Here is a 21,495-nt window from a genome sequence, read left to right on the forward strand (position 1 = left end):
GGCATCCGGGAGTGTGTGCATCTGTAACAGACCCCTCACGGATACTAAGGGCTGACTGTACAATTAAAGCATTAAAGACAGCTGGTGACCCATGGTTGAGCAAAAATTGTAAATAACGATGGCCAGAATTCTGTTGGGGATTTACGGTGCTACAAAGATCCCACTCCAATGCTCCCAATCCCCACCTACTGGGAAGCAGCTACTGGGGTTCATAGGGTCTGTTTCTCTGTTGATCAGGAAGCTGACTAACAGTCCATTCCAACCCCTTCCTGTGAGTGATCTCCAGTGTGACAGAAATAACCAGGAGGCCTGTCACAGTTTCCCCTTGACAGAGAGATCACTCACATGAAGGGAGGTAGGATTGATTGCCACCTGCTTCTTGAGTGACAGGGGAATGGACTGTTGTTAACCACTGAATGTACTCCAGGTGTTAATCCAGGCTTTAAAAGAACTGTCCTGTCTGCTGAAGCCCATTACTAAATAGTTTCAGCATCTTATAAAACTCCTTTTTAGCTAACAAAAAGCTAAAATGGATTTGTTGCCCAACAGGCATAGGAACTACCAGCCACTACTGCCTTAAACAACAAAAAGTACTATTAATCATGATTCAGTACCACTTCCAGAGGAAAAAAAAAGAAAACTTCCTTAGTATTACTTCACACATTATGCATTGCCTTCATGGAGAGGATATCAATGTAGAAAACAGCACTACATCAATGTACAGAAGATTAGAAAATGGCGATTTTAAATTTCTATGCAGAAGAATTCAAGGAATATAATGTTAGGGTGGGCAAAGTATAGGCTTCCATGTGCTGTTAGACTACAACTCCCACCATTACTCAACACTGACTGTTCTGACTAGAGCTGACAAAAGCCATAGTTACACAATATTTGGTATGCTGCCCCCCACCAGCAGTAATGGGCTGAGTAGTGTTACCTGGCATATTAGCTTCTTCAGGATTTCCATGTTTTTTCTATAAACCAAACCAGAATCTTTAGTGTAAAATCCCTGTGACCTTCTCATCAGCAGACAACACATATTGTGAATTTTGCATTTATCAGAGGAGTGGAGTCTTGTCGTAGTAGCTGAGGTAGATGAATTAGAATCCATTTTGGAAAAACATCCAACTTTCACTTTGCTCACAACTCTTTCAGAAGGTGGCTAAAAAGAAGAAAATGTATGATGATTCACTTTTCCAATTCAAAAATCTGTTACAGCAAAACGATGTCTGTACAATCCTACATATACTGATTCAACCCACACTCATTTTGTTCAAGAGGGTCTACAGGCTCCTGCAATCCTATGCTCTGTTACTCTTCTGTGAATTTCACAGAACGCAGTGGTGGTTACTACTAAGGAGATCGTACAGTGCCTTTTAACTGCTTGCATGATAAAAGCCTCTTCGGAAAGTTACAATGCTCTTCCGAGTCTAGAAGACAGAAACATTACTACGGAATATTTTATTAGTTTCCAAGCCTCTGATGCCATTCTTTATTATCAGTTCTAAAGCAACCTTGACTCTTTCATCGCACTTTTCCTATAATCCAAGACTACCTTACCTATCAAAGGAGCAACGAATTTTTAATTCTGTCAGTAAAATGTTGGTTGTAATCTCAACACTGGAATCTCTGACACATCTACTTGGAAGGAAAACCTAATGAGCACTCTCAGACATTATTTTTAGAACAAACATACACAGGAGTAGATTGAGTGCATCACTGAAAGCATAGTCAGCCTTCCATATCCACGGATTCTTTATCCACAGATTCAACCATTCATGGTTTGAAAATATTAAAAAAAAAACTTTAAAATTCCAAAGCGCAACCCTTGACTTTGTCATTTTATGTAAAGCACAGCATTTTGCTATGCAATTGTATTTAATGCGACTTAAGCATCCAAGGATTTTGTTATTCACAGGAGACCTGGAACCAAACCCCAGCAGATACCAAGAGCCCACTGTATGTCGCATGTAGAATAACGTTATAAGAAATACAGTCACCCTCCCCATAGGTGGGCTTGCCTCCCGCGGCTTTGAGCTTATGTGGAAGGCAAGCCCCAGCAGGAGTAATAGGGCATGTACCTGCACGTTGCCAAAAGCACTTGCCCCACTGTTTTCTACGGGGCTTGAGCATTCGCTCTTTTTCCCATATGCGAGGGTGGTGGTTGTCTAGAACAGATCACCCACGTTTGGGACGGTGGGCTGTATTTGCATAGAAACTACTGTCCTAAACATGCTTACTCAGAAAGAATTCCTATTGCATCCTTTGGGACTTTCTAGGGATTAACACAATTGAATATAATAGGATTCAGTTCAGAGTAAACATATATGAGCTGTACTGAAAATACCGAAGTGTGGGAAACTCAAAAGCTCTTCTAGTAGTTTTCAAAGAAGTACAGTTGACTCTCCTTTTTTGCAGGGGCTTGAATATAGGTGCAGGCACACACCCCTTTCATTCCCCCTCCGTTCACCCCTCGTGCATCAGTGAGGGACATGAGTCCAAAGACCACAAGAACAGAGGGAGGAATGTAGTTCTGTTTGTCTCTTACAGTATACTAAGGAGGAATGGAAGCGGTGGAGAAAAAAAAGCGTAACAGCACCTATAAGATTAAGGGTGCATCTACTCATTGTAGAAATAATGCAGTTTGCCAACACTTTAAGTGCTGCAGTTCAATTCTATAGAATCCTGGGATCTGTAGTTTTACAAGGCCTTTAGCCTTCTCTGCCAAAGTGTGCTGGTGTCTCACAAAACTACAAATGTCAGGATTCTGTAGGATAGCTGCATGGCAGTTCAAGTGGTGCCAGACTGCATTATTTCTACAAGTGTACATGCACCCTTACTGGTTTTTATTTTAACATGAGCTTTTGTAGATATAAACTCATTCCTTTGGAGGCAGTACAGAGAAATATCCAGATCTCAAGATGTAAAGCACATTTACACAGTTGTGGGAATGGGATTGGAATGAAATGTAATGGGAAATCACCAGCAAATATTGGGTGCTGTTAACTATATTTCAGAGGAAGGGACTGGCAAAACCACCACTGAGTATTACTTGCCTGAGAAAACCCTGAGAGCCAGCATGGCATAGTGGTTTGAGCATTAGACTATGACTCTGGAGAACAGGGTTTGATTCCTCACTCAGGCATGGAAACCCACTGGGGCAGCTTGCTCTCTGCTTCAGGGAAAGGCAATGCCAAACCTCCCCTGAACAAATCTTACCAAGAAAACCCCATGATAGGTTTGTCTTAGGGTTGCTGTAAGTCAGAAACAACTTGAATGCACAAAACAAGAAACCATTATGTGTTTTAATTGATGTGTTTCAACTCATTTTGTTTGTTTGTTAATTGTTGTTGTCCCCCGCCTCAATTCATGGGGAGAGGTGGGTAAGAAATAATAATAATAATAATAATAATAATAATAATAAACATTATTACAGTGGGCCCTTGGCATCTGCTGGAGTTTGGTCCCAGGACCCTCATGGATAACAAAATCTGTGGACGCTCAAGTCTCATTAAATAATGATATAGTAAAATGGTGTTCCCTATATAAAATGGCAAAATAAAGGTTTGTTTATATTTTCAACCTGTGGATGGTTGAATAGTGGATGAGGAATCCATGGATATAGAGGGCCAACTGTATTATGAATTTCATGGGCTCGCCATAAGTCAACAGGTGACTTGAAAGCACAAACACACACACACACACACACACACACACACACACGTGCACACACACACACAGAGTTGATGTGCAAAAGCATAAAATCTGCTTACCAAAATTCAGTTACAGTCATAGAAATTATACAGAATAAAATGGAGGGAGAAAAATCTTAGGCCATGTGCACGCAAATGATTTTGCAAGGACTCAGCAACTGGTGTTATATCTCCAGTGAATGTGAATAGGGGTATCTAGGCTTCAGCTCAGGCAGAGGACAAGCTCTGGCTGCTGAATCTTTCAGGGGGGCATTCACACTCATTTTCTTTGTCCCAATGAGATGCAGATTGCCATGCTGATGCATATCAGGTTTGTTGTTCCCATTTTGTTTTGGGTTCCCAAATGTCATTGTAATCTCTTTGTTATTCGTACATGCCATCGTTTTGAGATAAAACGGAGGTGCCTCCATTCCCCTGAATGATACACAGAGTGATCAGAATCAATTCAGAAGCTTATTCACACTGCCAATGAATCATAGGCCTGTTACAGACAGCCAAAATAAAGCTGCTTCGAGTCACAGTGGAGGTATGGTGTTTCAATGATGCATGCGTCCTAAGAGTCCAGAAGCCACACCAAAGCCATGCTCCAGTCCTTAGGGCTGGAGCGTGGCTTTGGTGCGACTTCTGGACTTTTAGGATGCATGCATCATTGAAACACCATACCTCCACTGTGACTCGAAGCAGCTTTATTTTGGCTGTCTGTAACAGGCCATAGAATCATAGAATTGGAAGTGATCTCTAGGGCCATCCATCCAACCCCCTGCCATGCAGGAAATCACAATCAAAGCATCCCTGACAGATTGCAATCCAACATCTGTTTAAAGACATCCAAAGAAGGAGGCTCCACCATACTCTGAGGGAATGTGTTCCACTGTCAAACAGCTCTTACTCTCAACAAGTTCCTCCTAATGTTGAGGTGGAATCTCTTTTCCTGTAGCTTGCATCCATTGCTCCAGGTCCTGTTCTCTGGAGCAGCAGAAAACAATTTGCTCCCTCTTCAATATGACATCCCTTCAAATATTTAAACAGGGCTATCATATCACCTCTTAATCTTATCTTCACCAGGCTAAACATAACCTGTTCCCTAAGGCCCCATACAGACATGCCAAAATAAAGCTGCTTTGGGTTACTTTGGAGGTATGCTGTTTAAATGATGCATGTGTCCTAAGAGGCTGGAAGCCACGCCAAAGCCACACACCAGTCCTAAGGAGTGAAGCACAGCTTTGGTGTAGCTTCTGGCCTCTTAAGAGGCATGTGTCATTTAAACAGCTTACCTCCAAAGTGACCGGAAGCAGCTTTATTTTGGCTTGTCTGTATGGGGCTTAAGTCTCTCCTCCTAAGGCATGGTTTACAGAGCGTTCACCATTTTGGTAGCCCTCCTCTGGACATACTCCAGCTTCTCAACATCCTTTTTGAATTGTGGAGCCCACAGGATGCAGATTGATGCAGATCTTTCAGGAAAACTCAGGGGGAAACCTCAGTATCGAATATCCCAGATTAAGTGGGGGGTTTTGCCAGCCCCCCTCTCCAAAGTGCACTGAGTACATTCGGGACATGTGTGAACAACAAGGATTCAACCTGGATTCATCCCAGATTATTTTCATAGTGTGAATAGGCCATAAATTTCATCCCTATTTCAAAGGAAGGAACTGTCTTAAAACCACCTCTGAGTATGCCTTATCTAATGTTTGTAAAAGGGCCGGATTGGGATGTTGCTTCATTTTAAAATGTTTTATAAGTTTTATCTTTTTTTAAAAATGTTATTTTATTCTTTTAATAGCTATCTGTTTTAACACTGTAATATTTTAACTCCTTTTTCATGCACCTCTTTTCTATGTTTTTAACGGTACTGTTCTTTTAATGTTGTGAAGCTGCTCAGAGTCCCAGTTCTGGGAAAAGAGTGTGATACCAATAAATATAATAATACAGTAATAATATCCTATGAGATTCATGGGGTCACCACAAATCAACAGGAGACTTGAAGGCACATAAACACACACAGAGAAAGAGAGAGCTGGTGTCTGAAAGCATTAAATCTGCTTACCAAAGTTCAGTTTCCTTGGTTTCAAACCCTTCCGAGAGGATTCCTCTTCTTACATGTTAGAAAGGCTTTCCCACACACTGCAAGGAACAATATACAATATAAGAAAATAAATAATAATAATAATAATAATAATAAATTATTTATACCCTGCTCCTCCGAACAATCGGCTTACATTAAAATAAAATACAATATCAATACAATATCTTATAATAACATTATAACCCTACCCCTCCCCAACCCTCCCATCAGTAATAATACAATTATTAATTATTAAACAACCATTAATAGTTAAATAATTAACAAACACCGAGTTAGGAACCTGGCCTCCCAAAACAGGGTGACCAGAGGTGGTCCTCCTTTTCCAGGACATGTCTCATATATCAGCCTTGTGTCCAGCCAGGAGGCATTACAAAAACCAAAACAAAACCATCCTCCATTTTGAGAGTGACCAAGAAGCATGGATTGACATTTCTAGGGGTGGTTTTGAGCTTGTTATTTGGCCATGTCCCTCCATTTTAAGGGAGCGTCCTCCATTCTGCCCAGCCTTGTCCTCCTTTGTGGTGAAGAGGGCTCCACTTTCACCCACCATGAGCCCCTAAAAAGCACCCCAACAAGGGAAGCAGCAGCACACAGGAAAGGGAGTTGTTACAGGACTACTAGCCATCTTCTTAATGGCCGCTTCGCAATGCTGAGTGGGAAGGGTAGTTTCCATAGCTACCTTTCAAAGAGAGAGCCTGCGAGCTCCGGAACTACCACTCCCAGGATGCACTGCGCTCCCATTCTGGGCTGGGATAGAACTTCAGAGGAGAGGAGGAATCTGTCCTGGCTGCAATGCTTTTTCTGCACAAGCAAGGAGCCACACTTTGAAAAGCATAACAGCTGCATTTGTGGAAGAGGTTGAATGAAGGATATCCGGGAAAAGTTTCCTGCAGTGCAGAGTTTTAAAAGGTATAGTTTTGTGTTTTTTCCCCAATCAATCAATGATTTGAGTGCATCCACACTGCAGAAATAATCCAGTTTGATACCGCTTTAACTGCCATGGTTCAATGGTTATGGAATCCTGGGAACTGTAGTTGGTTGTGGCATGACAGGAAAGGCTAAATATCTCACAAAACTACAATTGTTTAATATTTATACACGACAACAACAACAACAATAATAATAGACAATACTAATGCTTATTATTATTATTATTATTATTATTATTATTATTATTATTGGGATCTCAAGATTCCATAGCACTGAGCCAAAGTGGTGTCAAACTAGATTAATTCTGCAGTGTGCGGATGCAGCCTTACTCTAGAGCAGTGGACCTCCGGATGTTTTGGACTTCAGCTCCCAGAATTCCTGGCTATTGGCCAAGCTGACTGGGGCTTCTGGGAGTCCAAAATACCTAGACAGAGGACCAAAGTTTGGGAATCCCTGCTCTAGATTAAAAAAAAGTCACACACCAATAGTTTTGCTTTCTATATATTACTTGGGGATGATCTGTAGAGCCAGCATGGTGTAGTGGTTTATGCATTGGTCTGTGACTCTGCAGAGCAGGGTTCAAATCCCCTCTCAGCCATGGAAACCCACCTTGGGCAAGTCACACTCTTTCAGCCTCAGGCAATGGTAATACCCCCTCTGAACATATCATGCCAAGGAAACCCTTTACAGTCACTATACGTCAGAAATGACTTGAAGTTACACAACAACTATACACACAGACACATCCACTAGGTGACCTTGGGCAAGTCACACTCTCTCAGCCTCAGAAGAAGGCAATGGCAAACCCTCTCTGAAGAAATTTGCCAAGAAACCCCCACGATACAGTTGCTTTAGAGTCACCATAAGTCAAAAGACTTGAAGACATTCAATAACAACAGAAATACAGGATTCGATTCATGGAAATTTTGCTTAGTACAGGATGAGTCTCCCTTATCTGAAATGCTTGAGACCAGAAGTATTCTGGATTTTGGGTTTGTATGTTGTTTGGATTTTGAAATATCTCAATTTGCATATGCGTACATAATGACATATCCTGGTAATGCGACCCAAGTCTAAACAAGAAATTCATTTATGTTTCACATACACCTTATACACTGAAGGTAAATTTTGTACATAAATTTGTGCATGAAACAAGGTTTGTGTACATTGAGCCATCAATATTTCAGCCACACATTTAAAATGTTTTGGGTGTTGGAGTTCCCAATAAGGGAAACTCAGCCTGTACTGACTTTGCTACTTTACTTCATTTGATGCCCACCAGCTACTCTTTCCTGGATGGGGATAACCTGGCCATAGTAAGTCTGTGCACAGGCCAGAGGCAGCCAAAACTATCACAAAACCAGTCCCCCAGTTCTTAGAGATGTGGGGGGAAATTTTGGTTTAAAAATGAAATAGAGCTGGAAAGGTACATGGAGCCCATGGGCCATACTTTGTGCATCCTGCTTTCTAGGAGCCACGTGACACTAGCTCTGAAGGAATTGCCCTGGCTGCCAATATGCTTCTGCTCTGAATTGAGAGTGCTGGAAATGGCATTACAAGCCCTAAACAGTTGCTCTGGTGCTGCAACAAACTACAGTTCCCATAATTCCATAGCATGGAGCCATGGAGTGGATTTTTTCTGCAGTGCGGATGCATCCCTAGTGTCCCACTTTTTGAATTCCCTTCCTTTGGACGACTGATTAACTGAAATGTGGCTCTTGACTAAACTTTTCAGGGTCTAGGGACCATAGCCTAACTAAGGCCTCATCTGCACTGCAGAAATAATGCAGTTTAACACTGCTTTAAATGCCATGGCTCCATGCTATGGAATTCTGGGATTTGTAGTTTTGTGAGACAGACTTCCTGGTCAGAGAGCTCTAGTGCCACAACAAACTACATATTCTAGGATTCCATATCTAGGAGCCGTATCAGTTAAAGCAGTGTCAAATTGTATTATCAAGATAATGTTGAATTGGAATTAAGTTGTTGAATTTTAAACACAGACTGTTTTAAAATGTGTATATTTTCTTTGTCCTTTTAAAGGGTTGCATGTTTTAATTAATGTGGTTTAGCTGATGTTATTAATCGCTGATTTGTTGTTGTTCCCCGCCATACTACTACTAATAAATTATGCAGTGTGGCAGCTGCCTAAAAGTTGTGAAGTTCTGTTTCAGTGCTTATGGTTTTAACTGGTTCTTATTTATTTTTAATTGTTTTAAATTCCAATATGGTTTTACATTGTTTAATGTTTTTCTTTGTTTTCTGTGTCCTGCTCTAAGGTAATTTCACAAGAGACATAAATATTTTAATAAATAAAATAAATGACATATATTTTAGAAATCATGCTGAATGTCTGACTTGAAGTAAATAGATAGTTTTACTAACTATGCTGCTGTTATATTTGTTTCATTTATAGTTTTGATTATTTTAACTGGGTCTTGTTAACCACCTTCCCTTGAAGGATGTTACAATAGGAAAAGGCATGTATTCCCATATGACTTTTGTTTAGATTTAATTCCTCTATTGGAGTCTCTGCTGTCTGTCTTGTATTTCCTTGCTGGCTATCTCACCAGTTGAAAATAACCAAGTTGTGACAGCTGACCAAATATTACCAAAGAGTAGTTAAATATTTCAAGTATTTTTATTGAAATATTGGCAGAATATGTTTTATGTATCAACAGGTTTGTTACATATGCTAACAGTAGAAGCAAATTAAGTATCTTTCATAATGTTATGTTATATAATTTAAAAAAATTAATTCCATTATTACATTATTTGGAGGGCCACACAAATCCCCCCCTTGCATTGCATGGATAGAAGTAACTTTGTTAAACCTTAATGTATTATTATAATTTCTAACAATGTTAGGAAACGTTTCTGTTCTTGTGAATGATTAATTGAATTGAACACCAGCCTTCTGCAACCTAGTGCCTTCCTGTTGTCCTGGATTACATCTCCCATTATCATCCACCAACATGGCCAACTGAGAGTTGTAGTCTGTCTAGCCCACCTGTAGAATACGAGACCCTAAATCCAATTGCTATTCCCAACTACAGTAGAACATTGAAAATAGATTTACCTAAATGTTCACTTACCATTCAGCAATTAGATCCATGAGTTTACTCTAATTGGGTCTAGCAACTGGATTTAGACCATAATTGAGGAAGGCTTGCCCAGAACTACAAATGTTTTTCTTTCTCACTGATGTTGGCCATTGCCTTTTTGCTCTGTTACAAGGCATGCACTGTTATAGGACGTTTACCAGTAGATGAGCTTTATTGTGCTTGTTGTTGTTGTGTGCCTTCAAGTCGTTTCCAACTTATGGCGGCCCTAAAGTGAACCTATCACCGGGTTTTCTTGACAAGTATTGTTAAGAGGGGGTTTGCCATTGCCACCCTTGAGGCTGAGAAAGTGTGATTTGCCCAAGGTCACCCAATGAGTTTCCATAAGTAACAATTCTTGCTAATGAATAAATAATAAATAATGAAAAAAGAAAACTGCTGTATAAATCACATGTGCCCCCCGATACTGTTTTGGCACCTACACTCAGTCTTACCAACACAGATACAAATGCACCCAGCACTACATAAATGAACATTTCTTTTCTCTTCCAGAAGGGAAATAGATCCTCTGTCCTGTCTGTCTGCAAGGCCCTATGGCGCTAGAGGACATTCTGGCACACTCCTGCACCATCCAATATTGCTGCAGAGTGCTGAACTAGTGGCAGACATCTTGGAAGCTGCAACCGAATATTTGGTCATTCTGGTTACTTGTGAGTATAAAGTGCTATCTTGTTCCATGCTAGGAAATTCTCTATGTGTTTGTGTTTGTGTGTATGCATGCACCTTCAAGTCACCTATCGACTTACAGTGACCCCATTAATTTCCTAGGGTTTTCTTAGGCAAGGATTATTCAGAGTTGCCTTTGCCAGTTCCTTTCTTTGAAATACAGCCTACAGCACCTGGATTTTATTGGTGGTCTTCTGTCCAAGTACTAACCAGGGCTAACCTTGGTTAGCTTCCAAGACCAGGCAGGATCTGATGCCTTTAGGGTATCATAGCCCCTGCATTAACCAGCACCATTTTTGTCTTCTTGGAATATTTGAGGCTGTTGACAAGCATGTCAGCTCTACACTAGTTTCACTGCCAAAAATCTTTTTCAAATACCATTACTTTCTGCTGAATCAGTAATGTTGAAATGCTCCTCATCTATACGCTAGTCAGTGTCAAGGAATCTGTCCCAGTGCTTAATGGTACAGGAGTGTGTTAGAAAAGAGCATTTAGATATTATTGTTTATTCACAGAACTAAGGATCAGTAAACTACGTTTTGTGACTACAACTCCCAAAACCTCCCAGCAGGTGTGGCCACTTGTCAAACTCTTGGTAGAATCCCACCATTAAAGCAAGCTGACAGCCTGACCCTCTTAGCTCACAAGTGTTTTTGGTCTATTGATTTGTCTAATCTTTATTGAAACCACCCACACTGTACTCTGTAACCACATCCTGTGGCAACTGATTACATGGATTGCATTATGTAATGAAATGTTTTTCTTTCCAGCATATTGCATAGTTTCCTCTTTGCCTAATATAAGGTCATGCAGGTGTTTGATCCTTGCTGACTATTTCCAAATTCTTCCTAAATTGTGCGTGGGTTGGGCTATTTAAATCTAATAGAAATCAATGTTTTAAGTCTTCATAACATATGCCCCACAGCCAAAATAGATGTGCTAGCAACAGATCTGTGTGCAAAGTTTTGCCTGTTATTGAATACCAGTAAGGCAGCTTACTGCATGGGCAAAACAGTTTGAAGTGCAAAATGAAGGGGCACATGCAACTCTCCTTATCTACACTCACCCCATATTTAACTGCTGGTCTGACATTAGTCAAAGCTCTGAGACCAAAAGTAGCTCAGTCAAGAGGAAATCAACTAAAGCAGACATAGGCATTTTGCAGACAGGTTGTATAGGGTCCTTGGGCTCTTTTGAAGTACTGTTGAAGTGATTAGTTCAGATCTCTGGCAAGAGCAAGTCTGTCTTCCTTGTAGGCTGCTGGGTGGGGAGAAGAGCAGGGGTGGGCAATTGCCAGGGAACCAGGGACTAGACCCCCATCTCCTGGGGGCATCATCTTGCCTCTTAATAGTTCTTGCAAATATATCTACCCTCATCTGAGACCTTCTTAAAATAGTGATCAGTCACTTCCTGTTACCATTTTGAGAAGGGCTGTGATGAAGATAAAGGTATTTGGAAATGCTGGAGGTGTTCTGTGTGGCACTGGGTTGTTGTTGTTGTATTTTGTCTTGTTCTGGGGCCCCAAAATCATGCTTCTTTAAAAGAAATTAGGGGTTAGAGGCTCTGAGAGATTGAGAGGGGCTTTAATGGCTGCAAAAGTGCAGTAATAGAACCACAAGACATAGCCCACCCTTGGAGTAGAGGGGAAAAAAGGGGATGGAGGAATTTGAGAGTGAAAATGGTGCTCATTTTTGGCTCTGCCCCCCCCCCCTCACTGACTTTGACTCCATCATTCCTTCAAACATCCTTCAGCAGATTGTTGTTGTTGTGTGCCTTTAAGTCATTTCTGATGTACAGCAACCCTAAGGTAAATCTGTCCCGGGTTTTCCTGGCAAGCTTTGTTCAAAGGGAGTTTTGCCTTGGCCTTCCTTGGAGACTGAGAGTGAGACTTGCTCAAGGTCACTCAGTGGGTTTCCATGGCTGGGCAGGAATTTGGTTTCCAGAGTCATAGTTCAGCGCTCAAACCACTACATCATGCTGGCATAACAGATTACCTCCAAGTAATATTGTCCTCAGCAACAAGAATAAAAACTCTTGCTATCCTTAAGCCTAATGAAATAAACATTTTTCAGATAGAAAAGTTTGGAGAAGAAGAGTTTTTCCCCCTTTTGCCAACCTATGTTGCACTATAAATCCACACCTATCTTCTATGTGGTTAAATATTCATATTATTTCCTGAGAACAAAGATTTTCATTTTTCATTAAAGGGATGTTATGTTTTCCCCCCAGAAATGTTTCATTCTAGAAAAAATGTTTGGAATTATTTTCAACACCTTAAATTGAATTCAATCTAAATTAGTATGTTTTGATTAGCTATACAGTATTTCTCTTTTTACTTTATGCTCCTCAACCCACTTTCAAAAAGGTAGCCAGATTACAAATAAGACTGTGCCCTAAATACCATTGTTAGTCCTGACTACAGTAGACCCTTTGAATCAATGGGATTTACCTGTATGTTGATGCACCATTCAACACATGAATCAATAGGTTTACTCTATTTGGGTCTAACCAATAGCATGTCAGTTATTGGGTTTCTGAGAGAGATTAATATTTTTTAGAGATAGCATTCAGGGAAAATTTAGTTCTAATTCTAAAATTGCCATATTTATTGATACTGTACCTATTATTGAGCTAATAATTTTCTAAAAGTTGGGCCCGAGTTACTTGAGGGAGTGCCTCTCCCTACATAATCCGCCCTGCACCCTCAGAACAACAGGGAAATTTTTACTTGATTGCCCCAGGGTAAAACTAGTTACAACTCACCGGAGGGCTTATACGACAACAGCCCCTACTCTCTAGAACTCTCTCCCAGAAAAGATCCAACTCTGTCCCACATTAGAAGCCTTTAAGAAGGCATTAAAAACTCACCTTTTCCAAGTAGCATACCCTCCCGATTCTGTTTAGATTAGGAACTTCCCCCATAACTGTTGGTTTTAATGATTGTGATATGGCTTAGATTTTATGAAACTGTGAATTTGTAACTAGTGAGGTATTTTATTGTTCTGTACTGTGACATGTGTCACATACTCACTATATTGTAAACCGCTTTGATCTATAGGAAAGGCAGTATATAAAAAAAGTTTTTATTTTTATTATTATTTATTTATAAAACACTACATTTTCAAATGGCAAATCTTCAATGGAAAAATATTGTCAGAGAAAACTTTCTTTTCCATAAGCATTATTGTGTTTTCTAGTGAGTCATGTCTTCTCATGATATAGTCAAAGTACAACAGTCTCAGTTTAGTCATCTAGGATGAATTAGGAGGAATTCAAGATTGTTTTGTTCTTGGTCCCCTTTATTAGTCTTTTTAGCAGTCCACATATTTCCCAAGCACTCTTCTCCAGTACCATATTTCAAATGGGTTGATGTTCTTCCTGTCAGCTTTCTTCACTGTCCAGCTTTTACAACCCTACATAAAAATTGGGAAATATGATGGCATGGACAATCCTACCTTTAGTATTCAGTTATATATCTTTACACTTCAGGATCTTGTATAGTTCCTTCATAGCTGCCCTTGAGCACTCCCTGGCATAGATCATCAGTCCTCCCCCCATTAAAATCCCCTCCTGTACATTGGAGGACATTCTGCCAAGGCCCCCTCCCCACACACACTGTGTTTGACCCAACAGAGTCTGGAAACCACTTGGATGTTACTTTCAGGTTTGAAAAAACAAAACAAAACAAACTACTTAATTAAAAAATGGATGGAGACTGGAAGAGTCTCAAAATGGCCTCAAGGGCAGTATGCGATCCATGCACTGCACTTTCCTCACCCTTGGACAATCTATTCTCATTCAGAAACACAAATACTTTGTTTTTTCAGCCATAAACTCGCACCATGTTGGGGCACATTCTGAGCAGTCAACCAAGTACAGTACAAAACAGCATGAATGTTTTTTGCTATATTATCGTTTGCAATTTGCATAGTATTATTTTCTATGTGAAGCGTTTAATAATGAAATATTTCTCATGCAAAAGTATCAGTCCATTGAAAAATCTATTTTTTCCCTCCTGCTATTCCTGTTAGATATTCTTGACCATCATGTGAGCTGTTTTCCATGTTACTACATTTCCGGGCTATTAGTACTATGACGTCTACCAGGAGTGGAACTTCTCCTGTATATTGGGCTTGAGTTTCCCTTTGTTAACATGCTTTGGATAGAAAGCCGTTCTGCTTCTTTATTCATCTCTACTTCAATTGCCACTTAAACTGGTGGGACCTCCATCAAGGCCTAGCACATCGCATCAGTGCTTCCATCTTAACCTGGGCTTTTTAGAGCAAGAAACATGAGTCTGCAAGCTGCTGGTAGAAGAGCCACAGGATGGAGACAGCAACAGAGGTGTTCCAAAGTGGGTGCCACAGTCCTGCACTGGCACTGGTCTGCTAATGTGCATTTTCCATGTTAAGTCAGAGTATCGGGGCTTCTTTTTGCTCTGGTTTTCGGCCTCAGAGCATGGTTTCGTTCCACTTTCCACCTGCTTTCGCCTCATGCATCTTCTAAATGTTCCACCTTCAAAGCGGCTGGAAACCACTTTATTTTTCCATATGTTTCACCCCTTAGAATATTTGGAGGTGGTTTTGCCATGAAATATGAAATATTGCTTAGAAAATTACAATATAAATCATAAAAGTGCTGAATTGTATGCTAGTCTGTGATTTCTATGATTAAATTGTTCAAATACTTACTGTAGTCCTGTTTAAAATACAAATCCAGGATATAATTTTGGAAACATTTCCTGGAGAGGGAGGGAAGGAGGGGTGGGGTAGATAATGAAAATCCACTATCTGTATGTATGGGTATGTGTGTATCTGTATACACATACCTGCCTTTAGCAGCTTTGCTTGAGTGATTAAAACCATAAGAAAAGCTGGAGGAACAGAAATGTCAAGCAGAAGAACAGTGTGTATAACAGAGCAAGGTGTTTCTTCTGTGATCATCATTTGATATTGTGTGCGTGTGCACATGCATGTGTGTTCTGAACTCCCGTTTTTGAAACACATTGCTACTATTTCTCTCTTTCCGTTGAAAGCTGTCACACTTAAGCAAACAATCCAATAAGCTGATCTGACTGTACTGCATTAGAGTATCTTTGTCTCCAGCAAACACTTTGTAACATACATTGTGCTTCTTTCTAGTCAGACTTACCATTGCTTGAATTTAGAAAGCGGTGAATAAGTTTATGTAAATCTGCTGTCTTGAGGTAACACCCCATGCAATTGATGAGATGGACAGTGTCTGCCAAAAGCTTGTGCCATAATAAAATTGGTTAGTTTTTAAGGTGTTACAAGGTGCTTTGCTGCAGCAGACTAAAAAAGCTATTCCTCTTGTAAATGCAATAATGACGTCTCAAGAAATATATCTTTTTATTTTAATTTTTGTTCCAGAAGTTTTGTCGAAATGCACTTCATTGAAAGGGTTTGTCTTTCGTATCTGAGGAACAGCATTTTACCCAAGAGGTTCCAAAGTAAGAAACGACCAACGGCTCCCCTTGGTTCACGGATTTTGTTAGATCCAGATAAAGTTTTTGATCATAATATGTGGTAAGATCAAAGGAGTTTGCTACAGCATCATCTGTTTGACTATTAATGTAGATATGAGTGTTTCAATTCTGTGTTATTACTAGTCAACCAAATACAGGCTACAGAAAAAAGAAAAATGGGTAATAAAGCAAGAATACAATAAAAGGTGGAATCAGAAGAATAAAAATACTTACAAGATATATCAAAATTGCAGCATCATAATATATACAATACATTATATAATGCAAACAATATATACAAATACCGTGCTTACAAAGATAATTATCAAGTCCACATTTCTTGTAAGAATTTTTAATCTAAATTGTTCTCACAGGCAATTCTGAGTAATGCTACTTTCACTTCAAACAATGATACATTAACCAGGACCAACTTAATTGAGCTAGGCAGCAAATTTAGCTACAAGATCTAAACATCTTACTAAGTATCTGTCTCATGGAATTTCATACAACTTACACTGTAATGCATAATGTGTGGTGTCCTCAATCACTTGGCTTCCACAGATATAGAGCTACTGTTCTATGGAAATTTTCTTATGGGAATATGCCTTCCATAAAGTTAGTCTTCGATGGGCTGAAGCAGACAGCCTTTGGTCCTGATTGGCCTGGGACCTTGGCAACCAGACAGCCCACTCCCAAAGTGGGCCACTGTCACAGTCCTGAACATGCTGCTGTCAGGAGCTGATTTTTTTCCACTCCTTTTGTGCAGCCACTTTGGGAGCATGTAAAATCAAAGTTCTTCAGATGTGCTTCATTCCTTGGTAACCAGATACTTTGGGAAGCAGCCATCATTTTCTTTATATCCAGCCTTTCCCCCAGGCTGGGACTCAAGGTGGTTTACAAAAAGACAGAGAGTACAATAAAACACATATTGGATTTTAAAAAACCCATGCAAAATAAAGATCAAAACAATATAAGTTGAGTATCCCTTATCTAAAATGGTTGGAAACAGAAATGTTCCATATTTCATATTTTTTCAGATTTTAGAATACCTCTATTCAATATCTTGGAGATAGGACCCAAGGCTAAACACAGAATTCATGTATGTTTCATATATCCCTTATACACATAGCCTGAACGTAAGTTTATGCAGTATTTTAGCAACCATCCTAACTTCCCTAGGGAGGGAGTTCCACTGTGTGAGAGCAGCCACAAAGAAGGCCTCCCCCCGTGTTGCCACCAGCCTTGGCTGTGAAGACAGTAGGATAGAGAGAGGTGCCTTCCTTGCAGATCTTAGAGCTTAGGCAGGTTCATATGGGAAGCAGATATCTTAGCTCTCCTACACATGGTATTACCAGTGATGTAGACTCAAGTCGATTGACTCAGACACAAGTCAGACTCAGGTTGCTTGAATGACTTGGCATGGATTCAACTTGGCATTAAAAGACACAAACTTGACTCACAACTTGTATATTTTTAGCAACTGACTTGTGTCATTCACTTCGTGCAGCAGGCAAGATTCACCCCCAGAAAATACAGTGGTACCCCGGGTTACGAAAGTAATTCGTTCCGCCGCCGCTTTCGTAACCCGGAAACTTTCGCTAGCCGAAAAAGCCCATAGGCTTTAATAGCGAAAGCCGCGATTTCGTGCGAAATCGCGCCGAAAAGCACCAAAATTTCTTTCGCAACCCGGAATAACCTTCGTAACCCGGAAACAATTAATTAAGTGAATTTCTTTCGTAACCCGGAAATTTCGTAAGGCGGCGCATTCGTATCCCGGGGTACCACTGTAGTCATGTTTCTTGGAGGGCAACAGCAACTGTGTTAGGCAACATGTATAGCACAAAGACCAATCCCTTGAAAACAGACAAAGCTTCTGCTTGCATTCCTTTTATTCAGTGCAGAGCTTGGAAAAGTTAACTTGCACTCGATTAGCAGCTCCCAGAATTATCCACCCAGCGATGCCAGTGGTCATGCTGTGAGGGATTCTGGAAGTTACAGTAGAAAGTAACTTTTCCAAACTCAGGCCTTGAGACTGTAACCACTTTAAGCAGTGGGCTTTGGCTGCTGGCACACAGCAGAGTAAATGCAGTTTGACACCACTTTAACTGTCATGGCTCTGTCCTGTGGCATCCTGGGCTTGGTAGTTTGTTGTGCTAGTGGTCTCTGACAGAGAAAGCTAAAGATCTCACAAAACTGCAAATCCCAGAATACCAAAGTATTGAGACATGGCAGTTAAAGCAGTGTCAAACTGCATTGATTCTACAGTGTAGATGCAGTCTTTACTCAGTTTAGAATATACAGTATTTACATTAGATGACGGGGGATTCTGGAACTTGTAGACCAAATGAATAACTTCTCTAAACTCAGACCAGAGTCTGTAACATTGCTAGCAGTGTGGTTTGCTTTGAGGTTCATCATCAATCTGAGTAACAATTCATCCCAAGTTAAATTCTATTTGCATCCTATTAAAGATTCTAGAGCAGATAATTAAACAGAGAGTCTGTGAACATCTAGAAAGCAATGCCATAATCACAAAAAGTCAACACGGGTTTCAGAAAAAGAAGTCATGCCAGACAAATCTAATCTCTTTTTTTGATAAAATTACCAGCTTGTTAGATGAAGGGAATGCTGTGGATATAGTATATCTTGATTTCAGTAAGGCTTTTGACAGGGTTCCCCATGACATTCTTGAAAACAAGCTAGTGAAATGTGGGCTAGACAATGTAACTATTACATGGATTTGTAATTGGTTGACCAGCTGAACCCAAAGGGTGCTCAACAATGGCTCCTTTTCATCCTGGAGAGAAATTACCAGTGGGGTCCCACAGGGTTCTGTCCTGGGCCCAGTGCTGTTCAACATCTTTATCAATGACTTGGAAGACAGAACTGGGGGTATACCTATCAAATTTGCAGATGACACCAAATTAGGAGGAGTACCTAATACCCCATAGGACAGGATCAAACTTCAGAATGGCCTTAATACAGTGTGCCCACATTATACGCGGGCATGCTTTATGTGGTCTTGAGCTTATGCGCTCAAGCTGCGGGGCGCACGCAGGGCGCAAGGGGCGGTGCATCCCATTAAAATGAATGGGTGCACGCACCGGTGGATCCCGTGCACCGCTGCGCATGAGCCCCATTGTTTCCAATGGGGCTTGAGCATAGGCGGAATTCACCTTATGCGGCGGTGTCCGGAATGGATCCCCCACTTAAGGCAAGGGCAGACTGTAGATTAGAAAGCTGGGGCAAAGCTAACAAAATGAATTTCAACATGGAGAAATGTAAGATACTGCACTTAGGGCAGAAAAATGAAATGCATAGAAATAGGATGGGTGACACCTGGCTGAACAAGACTACGTGTGAAAGGGATCTGGGAGTTCAAGTAGACCATAAGTTCAACATGAGTCAACAGTGCGATGCAGTAGCTAAAAAGGCCAATGCGATTTTAGGCTGCATCAATAGAAGTATAGTGTCTAGATCAAGGGAAGTAATAGTGCCACTCTATTCTGCTTTGGTCAGGCCCCACCTGGAATATTGTGTCCAGTTCTGGGCACCACAATTCAAGAAAGATGTTGAGAGACTGGAGCGTGTCCAAAGGAGGGTGACTAAAATGATGAAGGGTCTGGAAACTGTTCCCTATGAGGAACGCCTTAGGGAGCTGGGGATGTTTAGCCTGGAGAAGAGAAGGTTAAGAGGTGATATGATAGCCCTCTTTAAATACTTGAAGGGATGTCATACTGAGGACGGAGCAAGCTTGTTTTCTGCTGCTCCAGAGACTAGGACCCGGAGCAATGGATGCAACTACAGGAAAAGAGATTCCACCTCAACATTAGGAGGAACTTCCTGACAGTAAGGGCTGTTCGAGAGTGGAACAAACTCCCTCAGAGTGTAGTGGAGTCTCCTTCCTTAGAGGTCTTTAAACAGAGGCTGGATGGACACCTGTCGGGGATGCTTTGATTTAGATTTCTTGCATGGCAGGGAGTTGGACTGAATGGCCCTTGCGGTCTCTTCCAACTCTATGATTCTATACACTATAAACCCTGATATGAAAATAAAAAGTGTTATTTTATTCCTTGCTGTTTCTTGTAGAGAGGCAATCAATAACTATGCATTCTGCTGTCTGCCAAAACAATATGTAATCTTGTAGGAGATACTAGATGTCTTTGATAACCTTTCCCTATCCATGCCATGCGTATGTACGTGTAATACGAGGATAATCTCTTTTAGTCTCAAAAGCAAAATTACTCAATATTATAAGTATTTTCAACAGTACGATTGGTATCACCTCTCATCGCTGAAACCAAAACTGGTGGAATACTAGAGGACAGATACTAGAGGACTGATTACAAATAATGGAAATGGAGATGGCAACATTTTTCTATAATCTTAAGAAAGTAAAGCCAAAAGAACATGAACTCACCTATGATAAATTTATTGGTGCTTTGTAGATGGCAGGAATCCATCTGCATCTAAAGGAGATGCGAGTAGGCACTCATTTGCTTCTACCTACTCTTTGGAAGACTATAATGTTCAGGTAAGTTAGGACACATGAATGATGGAAGAATGAGAGACAGCCCAAGTGGAGTCCTGCTGACTACTTTCCTATTCTTCCAATGATACTGGTTCACAGTTTGGATGTGCTCTTGGATCCATCCCTGAGTTGGGATTCTCAGGTTTCCTTGGTAATTGGGCATACTCCTCTGCAGAGAAAGCTAGTTTATCATCAGTGCCCATTCCCAGAGTTATCTGATCTGGCAATATCAGGCTGAGTCTCCTTTATCCAAAATGCTTGGGACCAAAAGTGTTTTAGATTTCAGATATTGGCATACATAATGAGATATCTTGGAGATGAGACCCAAGTCTAACATGAGTTTCATTTATGTTTCTTATACACCTGGCCTGAAGGTAATTTTATACATAGCATTATTTATACATAACATTTTAAATAATTTTTGTGCATGGAACAAAGTCTGTGTACTCTGAATCACCAGAAAGCAAAGGTGCCACTATATCAGCCACCCATGTGGATAATTTCGGATTTTGTAGTATTTTGGAATTTGGAATTACGGATAAGGGATGTTCAACCTGCAGTGGCATATACCTTAAATCACATTTGAAATGCACACAGAAGCTTCACCTAGTCCAAAGACCAGTTAGATTGTTGACAAGGGCTCATTAAAGGAAGCATATGAGTGCCAGCTCCACATTCAAAATTCAGCTTGTGACCTACAGGGCTAGGTTGTCTGAAGCCCTGCATTTTCCCACATCAGCTTTTTCAGGCTCTGAGCTTTGTGGAAAAGGTCTTTTGGTCCCACAGATGTGTCTGGTGGGAACTTGAGAGAGGGCTTTCTTTATGACTGCTCTCAAAACTCCCTCCTTAAAGAAGCTATGCTGATCTCTCTGGTCTTTTCCTTTGACAGGGAAACATTTTGTTCTTGTTCTGAAATGCTTTTGAGAACTAAGGGGTGAAACAGACAGGACAAATGGTCTGCCTTC

At 40.6% G+C, this 21,495-nt stretch overlaps 2 protein-coding genes across 8 annotated transcripts in view; one reads left to right on the forward strand and one right to left on the reverse strand.

Moving 5' to 3' along the window:
• Positions 1 to 6,426, reverse strand: part of DCAF17 (DDB1 and CUL4 associated factor 17) — a 50,711-nt gene extending 44,285 nt beyond the window's left edge. The window contains exons 1-3 of one of the 2 annotated variants that reach the window (XM_089519767.1): positions 6,344 to 6,426; positions 5,758 to 5,834; positions 938 to 1,162 (exon numbers count right to left, since the gene is read on the reverse strand). In XM_089519767.1, coding sequence (XP_089375893.1) covers positions 938 to 1,111 — 174 coding nt within the window. In that variant the 5' untranslated portion in view covers positions 1,112 to 1,162; positions 5,758 to 5,834; positions 6,344 to 6,426. Of the gene's footprint in view, positions 1 to 937; positions 1,163 to 5,757; positions 5,835 to 6,062 lie in introns of both variants that reach the window. The other variant, XM_089519768.1, reaches the window with a different exon arrangement.
• Positions 6,427 to 6,555: 129 nt separating this feature from the next.
• METTL8 (methyltransferase 8, tRNA N3-cytidine) overlaps positions 6,556 to 21,495 on the forward strand; it is a 40,972-nt gene continuing 26,032 nt past the window's right edge. For 3 of the 6 annotated variants that reach the window (XM_089523278.1, XM_089523283.1, XM_089523284.1), the window contains exons 1-4: positions 6,556 to 6,705; positions 10,341 to 10,498; positions 14,546 to 14,868; positions 15,905 to 16,060. In XM_089523278.1, the coding sequence (XP_089379404.1) occupies positions 15,918 to 16,060 (143 nt within the window). In that variant the 5' untranslated portion in view covers positions 6,556 to 6,705; positions 10,341 to 10,498; positions 14,546 to 14,868; positions 15,905 to 15,917. Of the gene's footprint in view, positions 6,706 to 10,340; positions 10,499 to 14,545; positions 14,869 to 15,904; positions 16,061 to 21,495 lie in introns of those variants that run through there. The other 3 variants (XM_089523279.1, XM_089523280.1, XM_089523282.1) reach the window with 3 other exon arrangements.

The sequence above is a fragment of the Sceloporus occidentalis genome, unplaced genomic scaffold (genome assembly GCF_023333645.1).
Source record: "Sceloporus occidentalis isolate IW3139 unplaced genomic scaffold, rSceOcc1.0.p SCAF_4, whole genome shotgun sequence".
NCBI classification, from domain to species: Eukaryota; Metazoa; Chordata; class Lepidosauria; order Squamata; family Phrynosomatidae; genus Sceloporus; species Sceloporus occidentalis.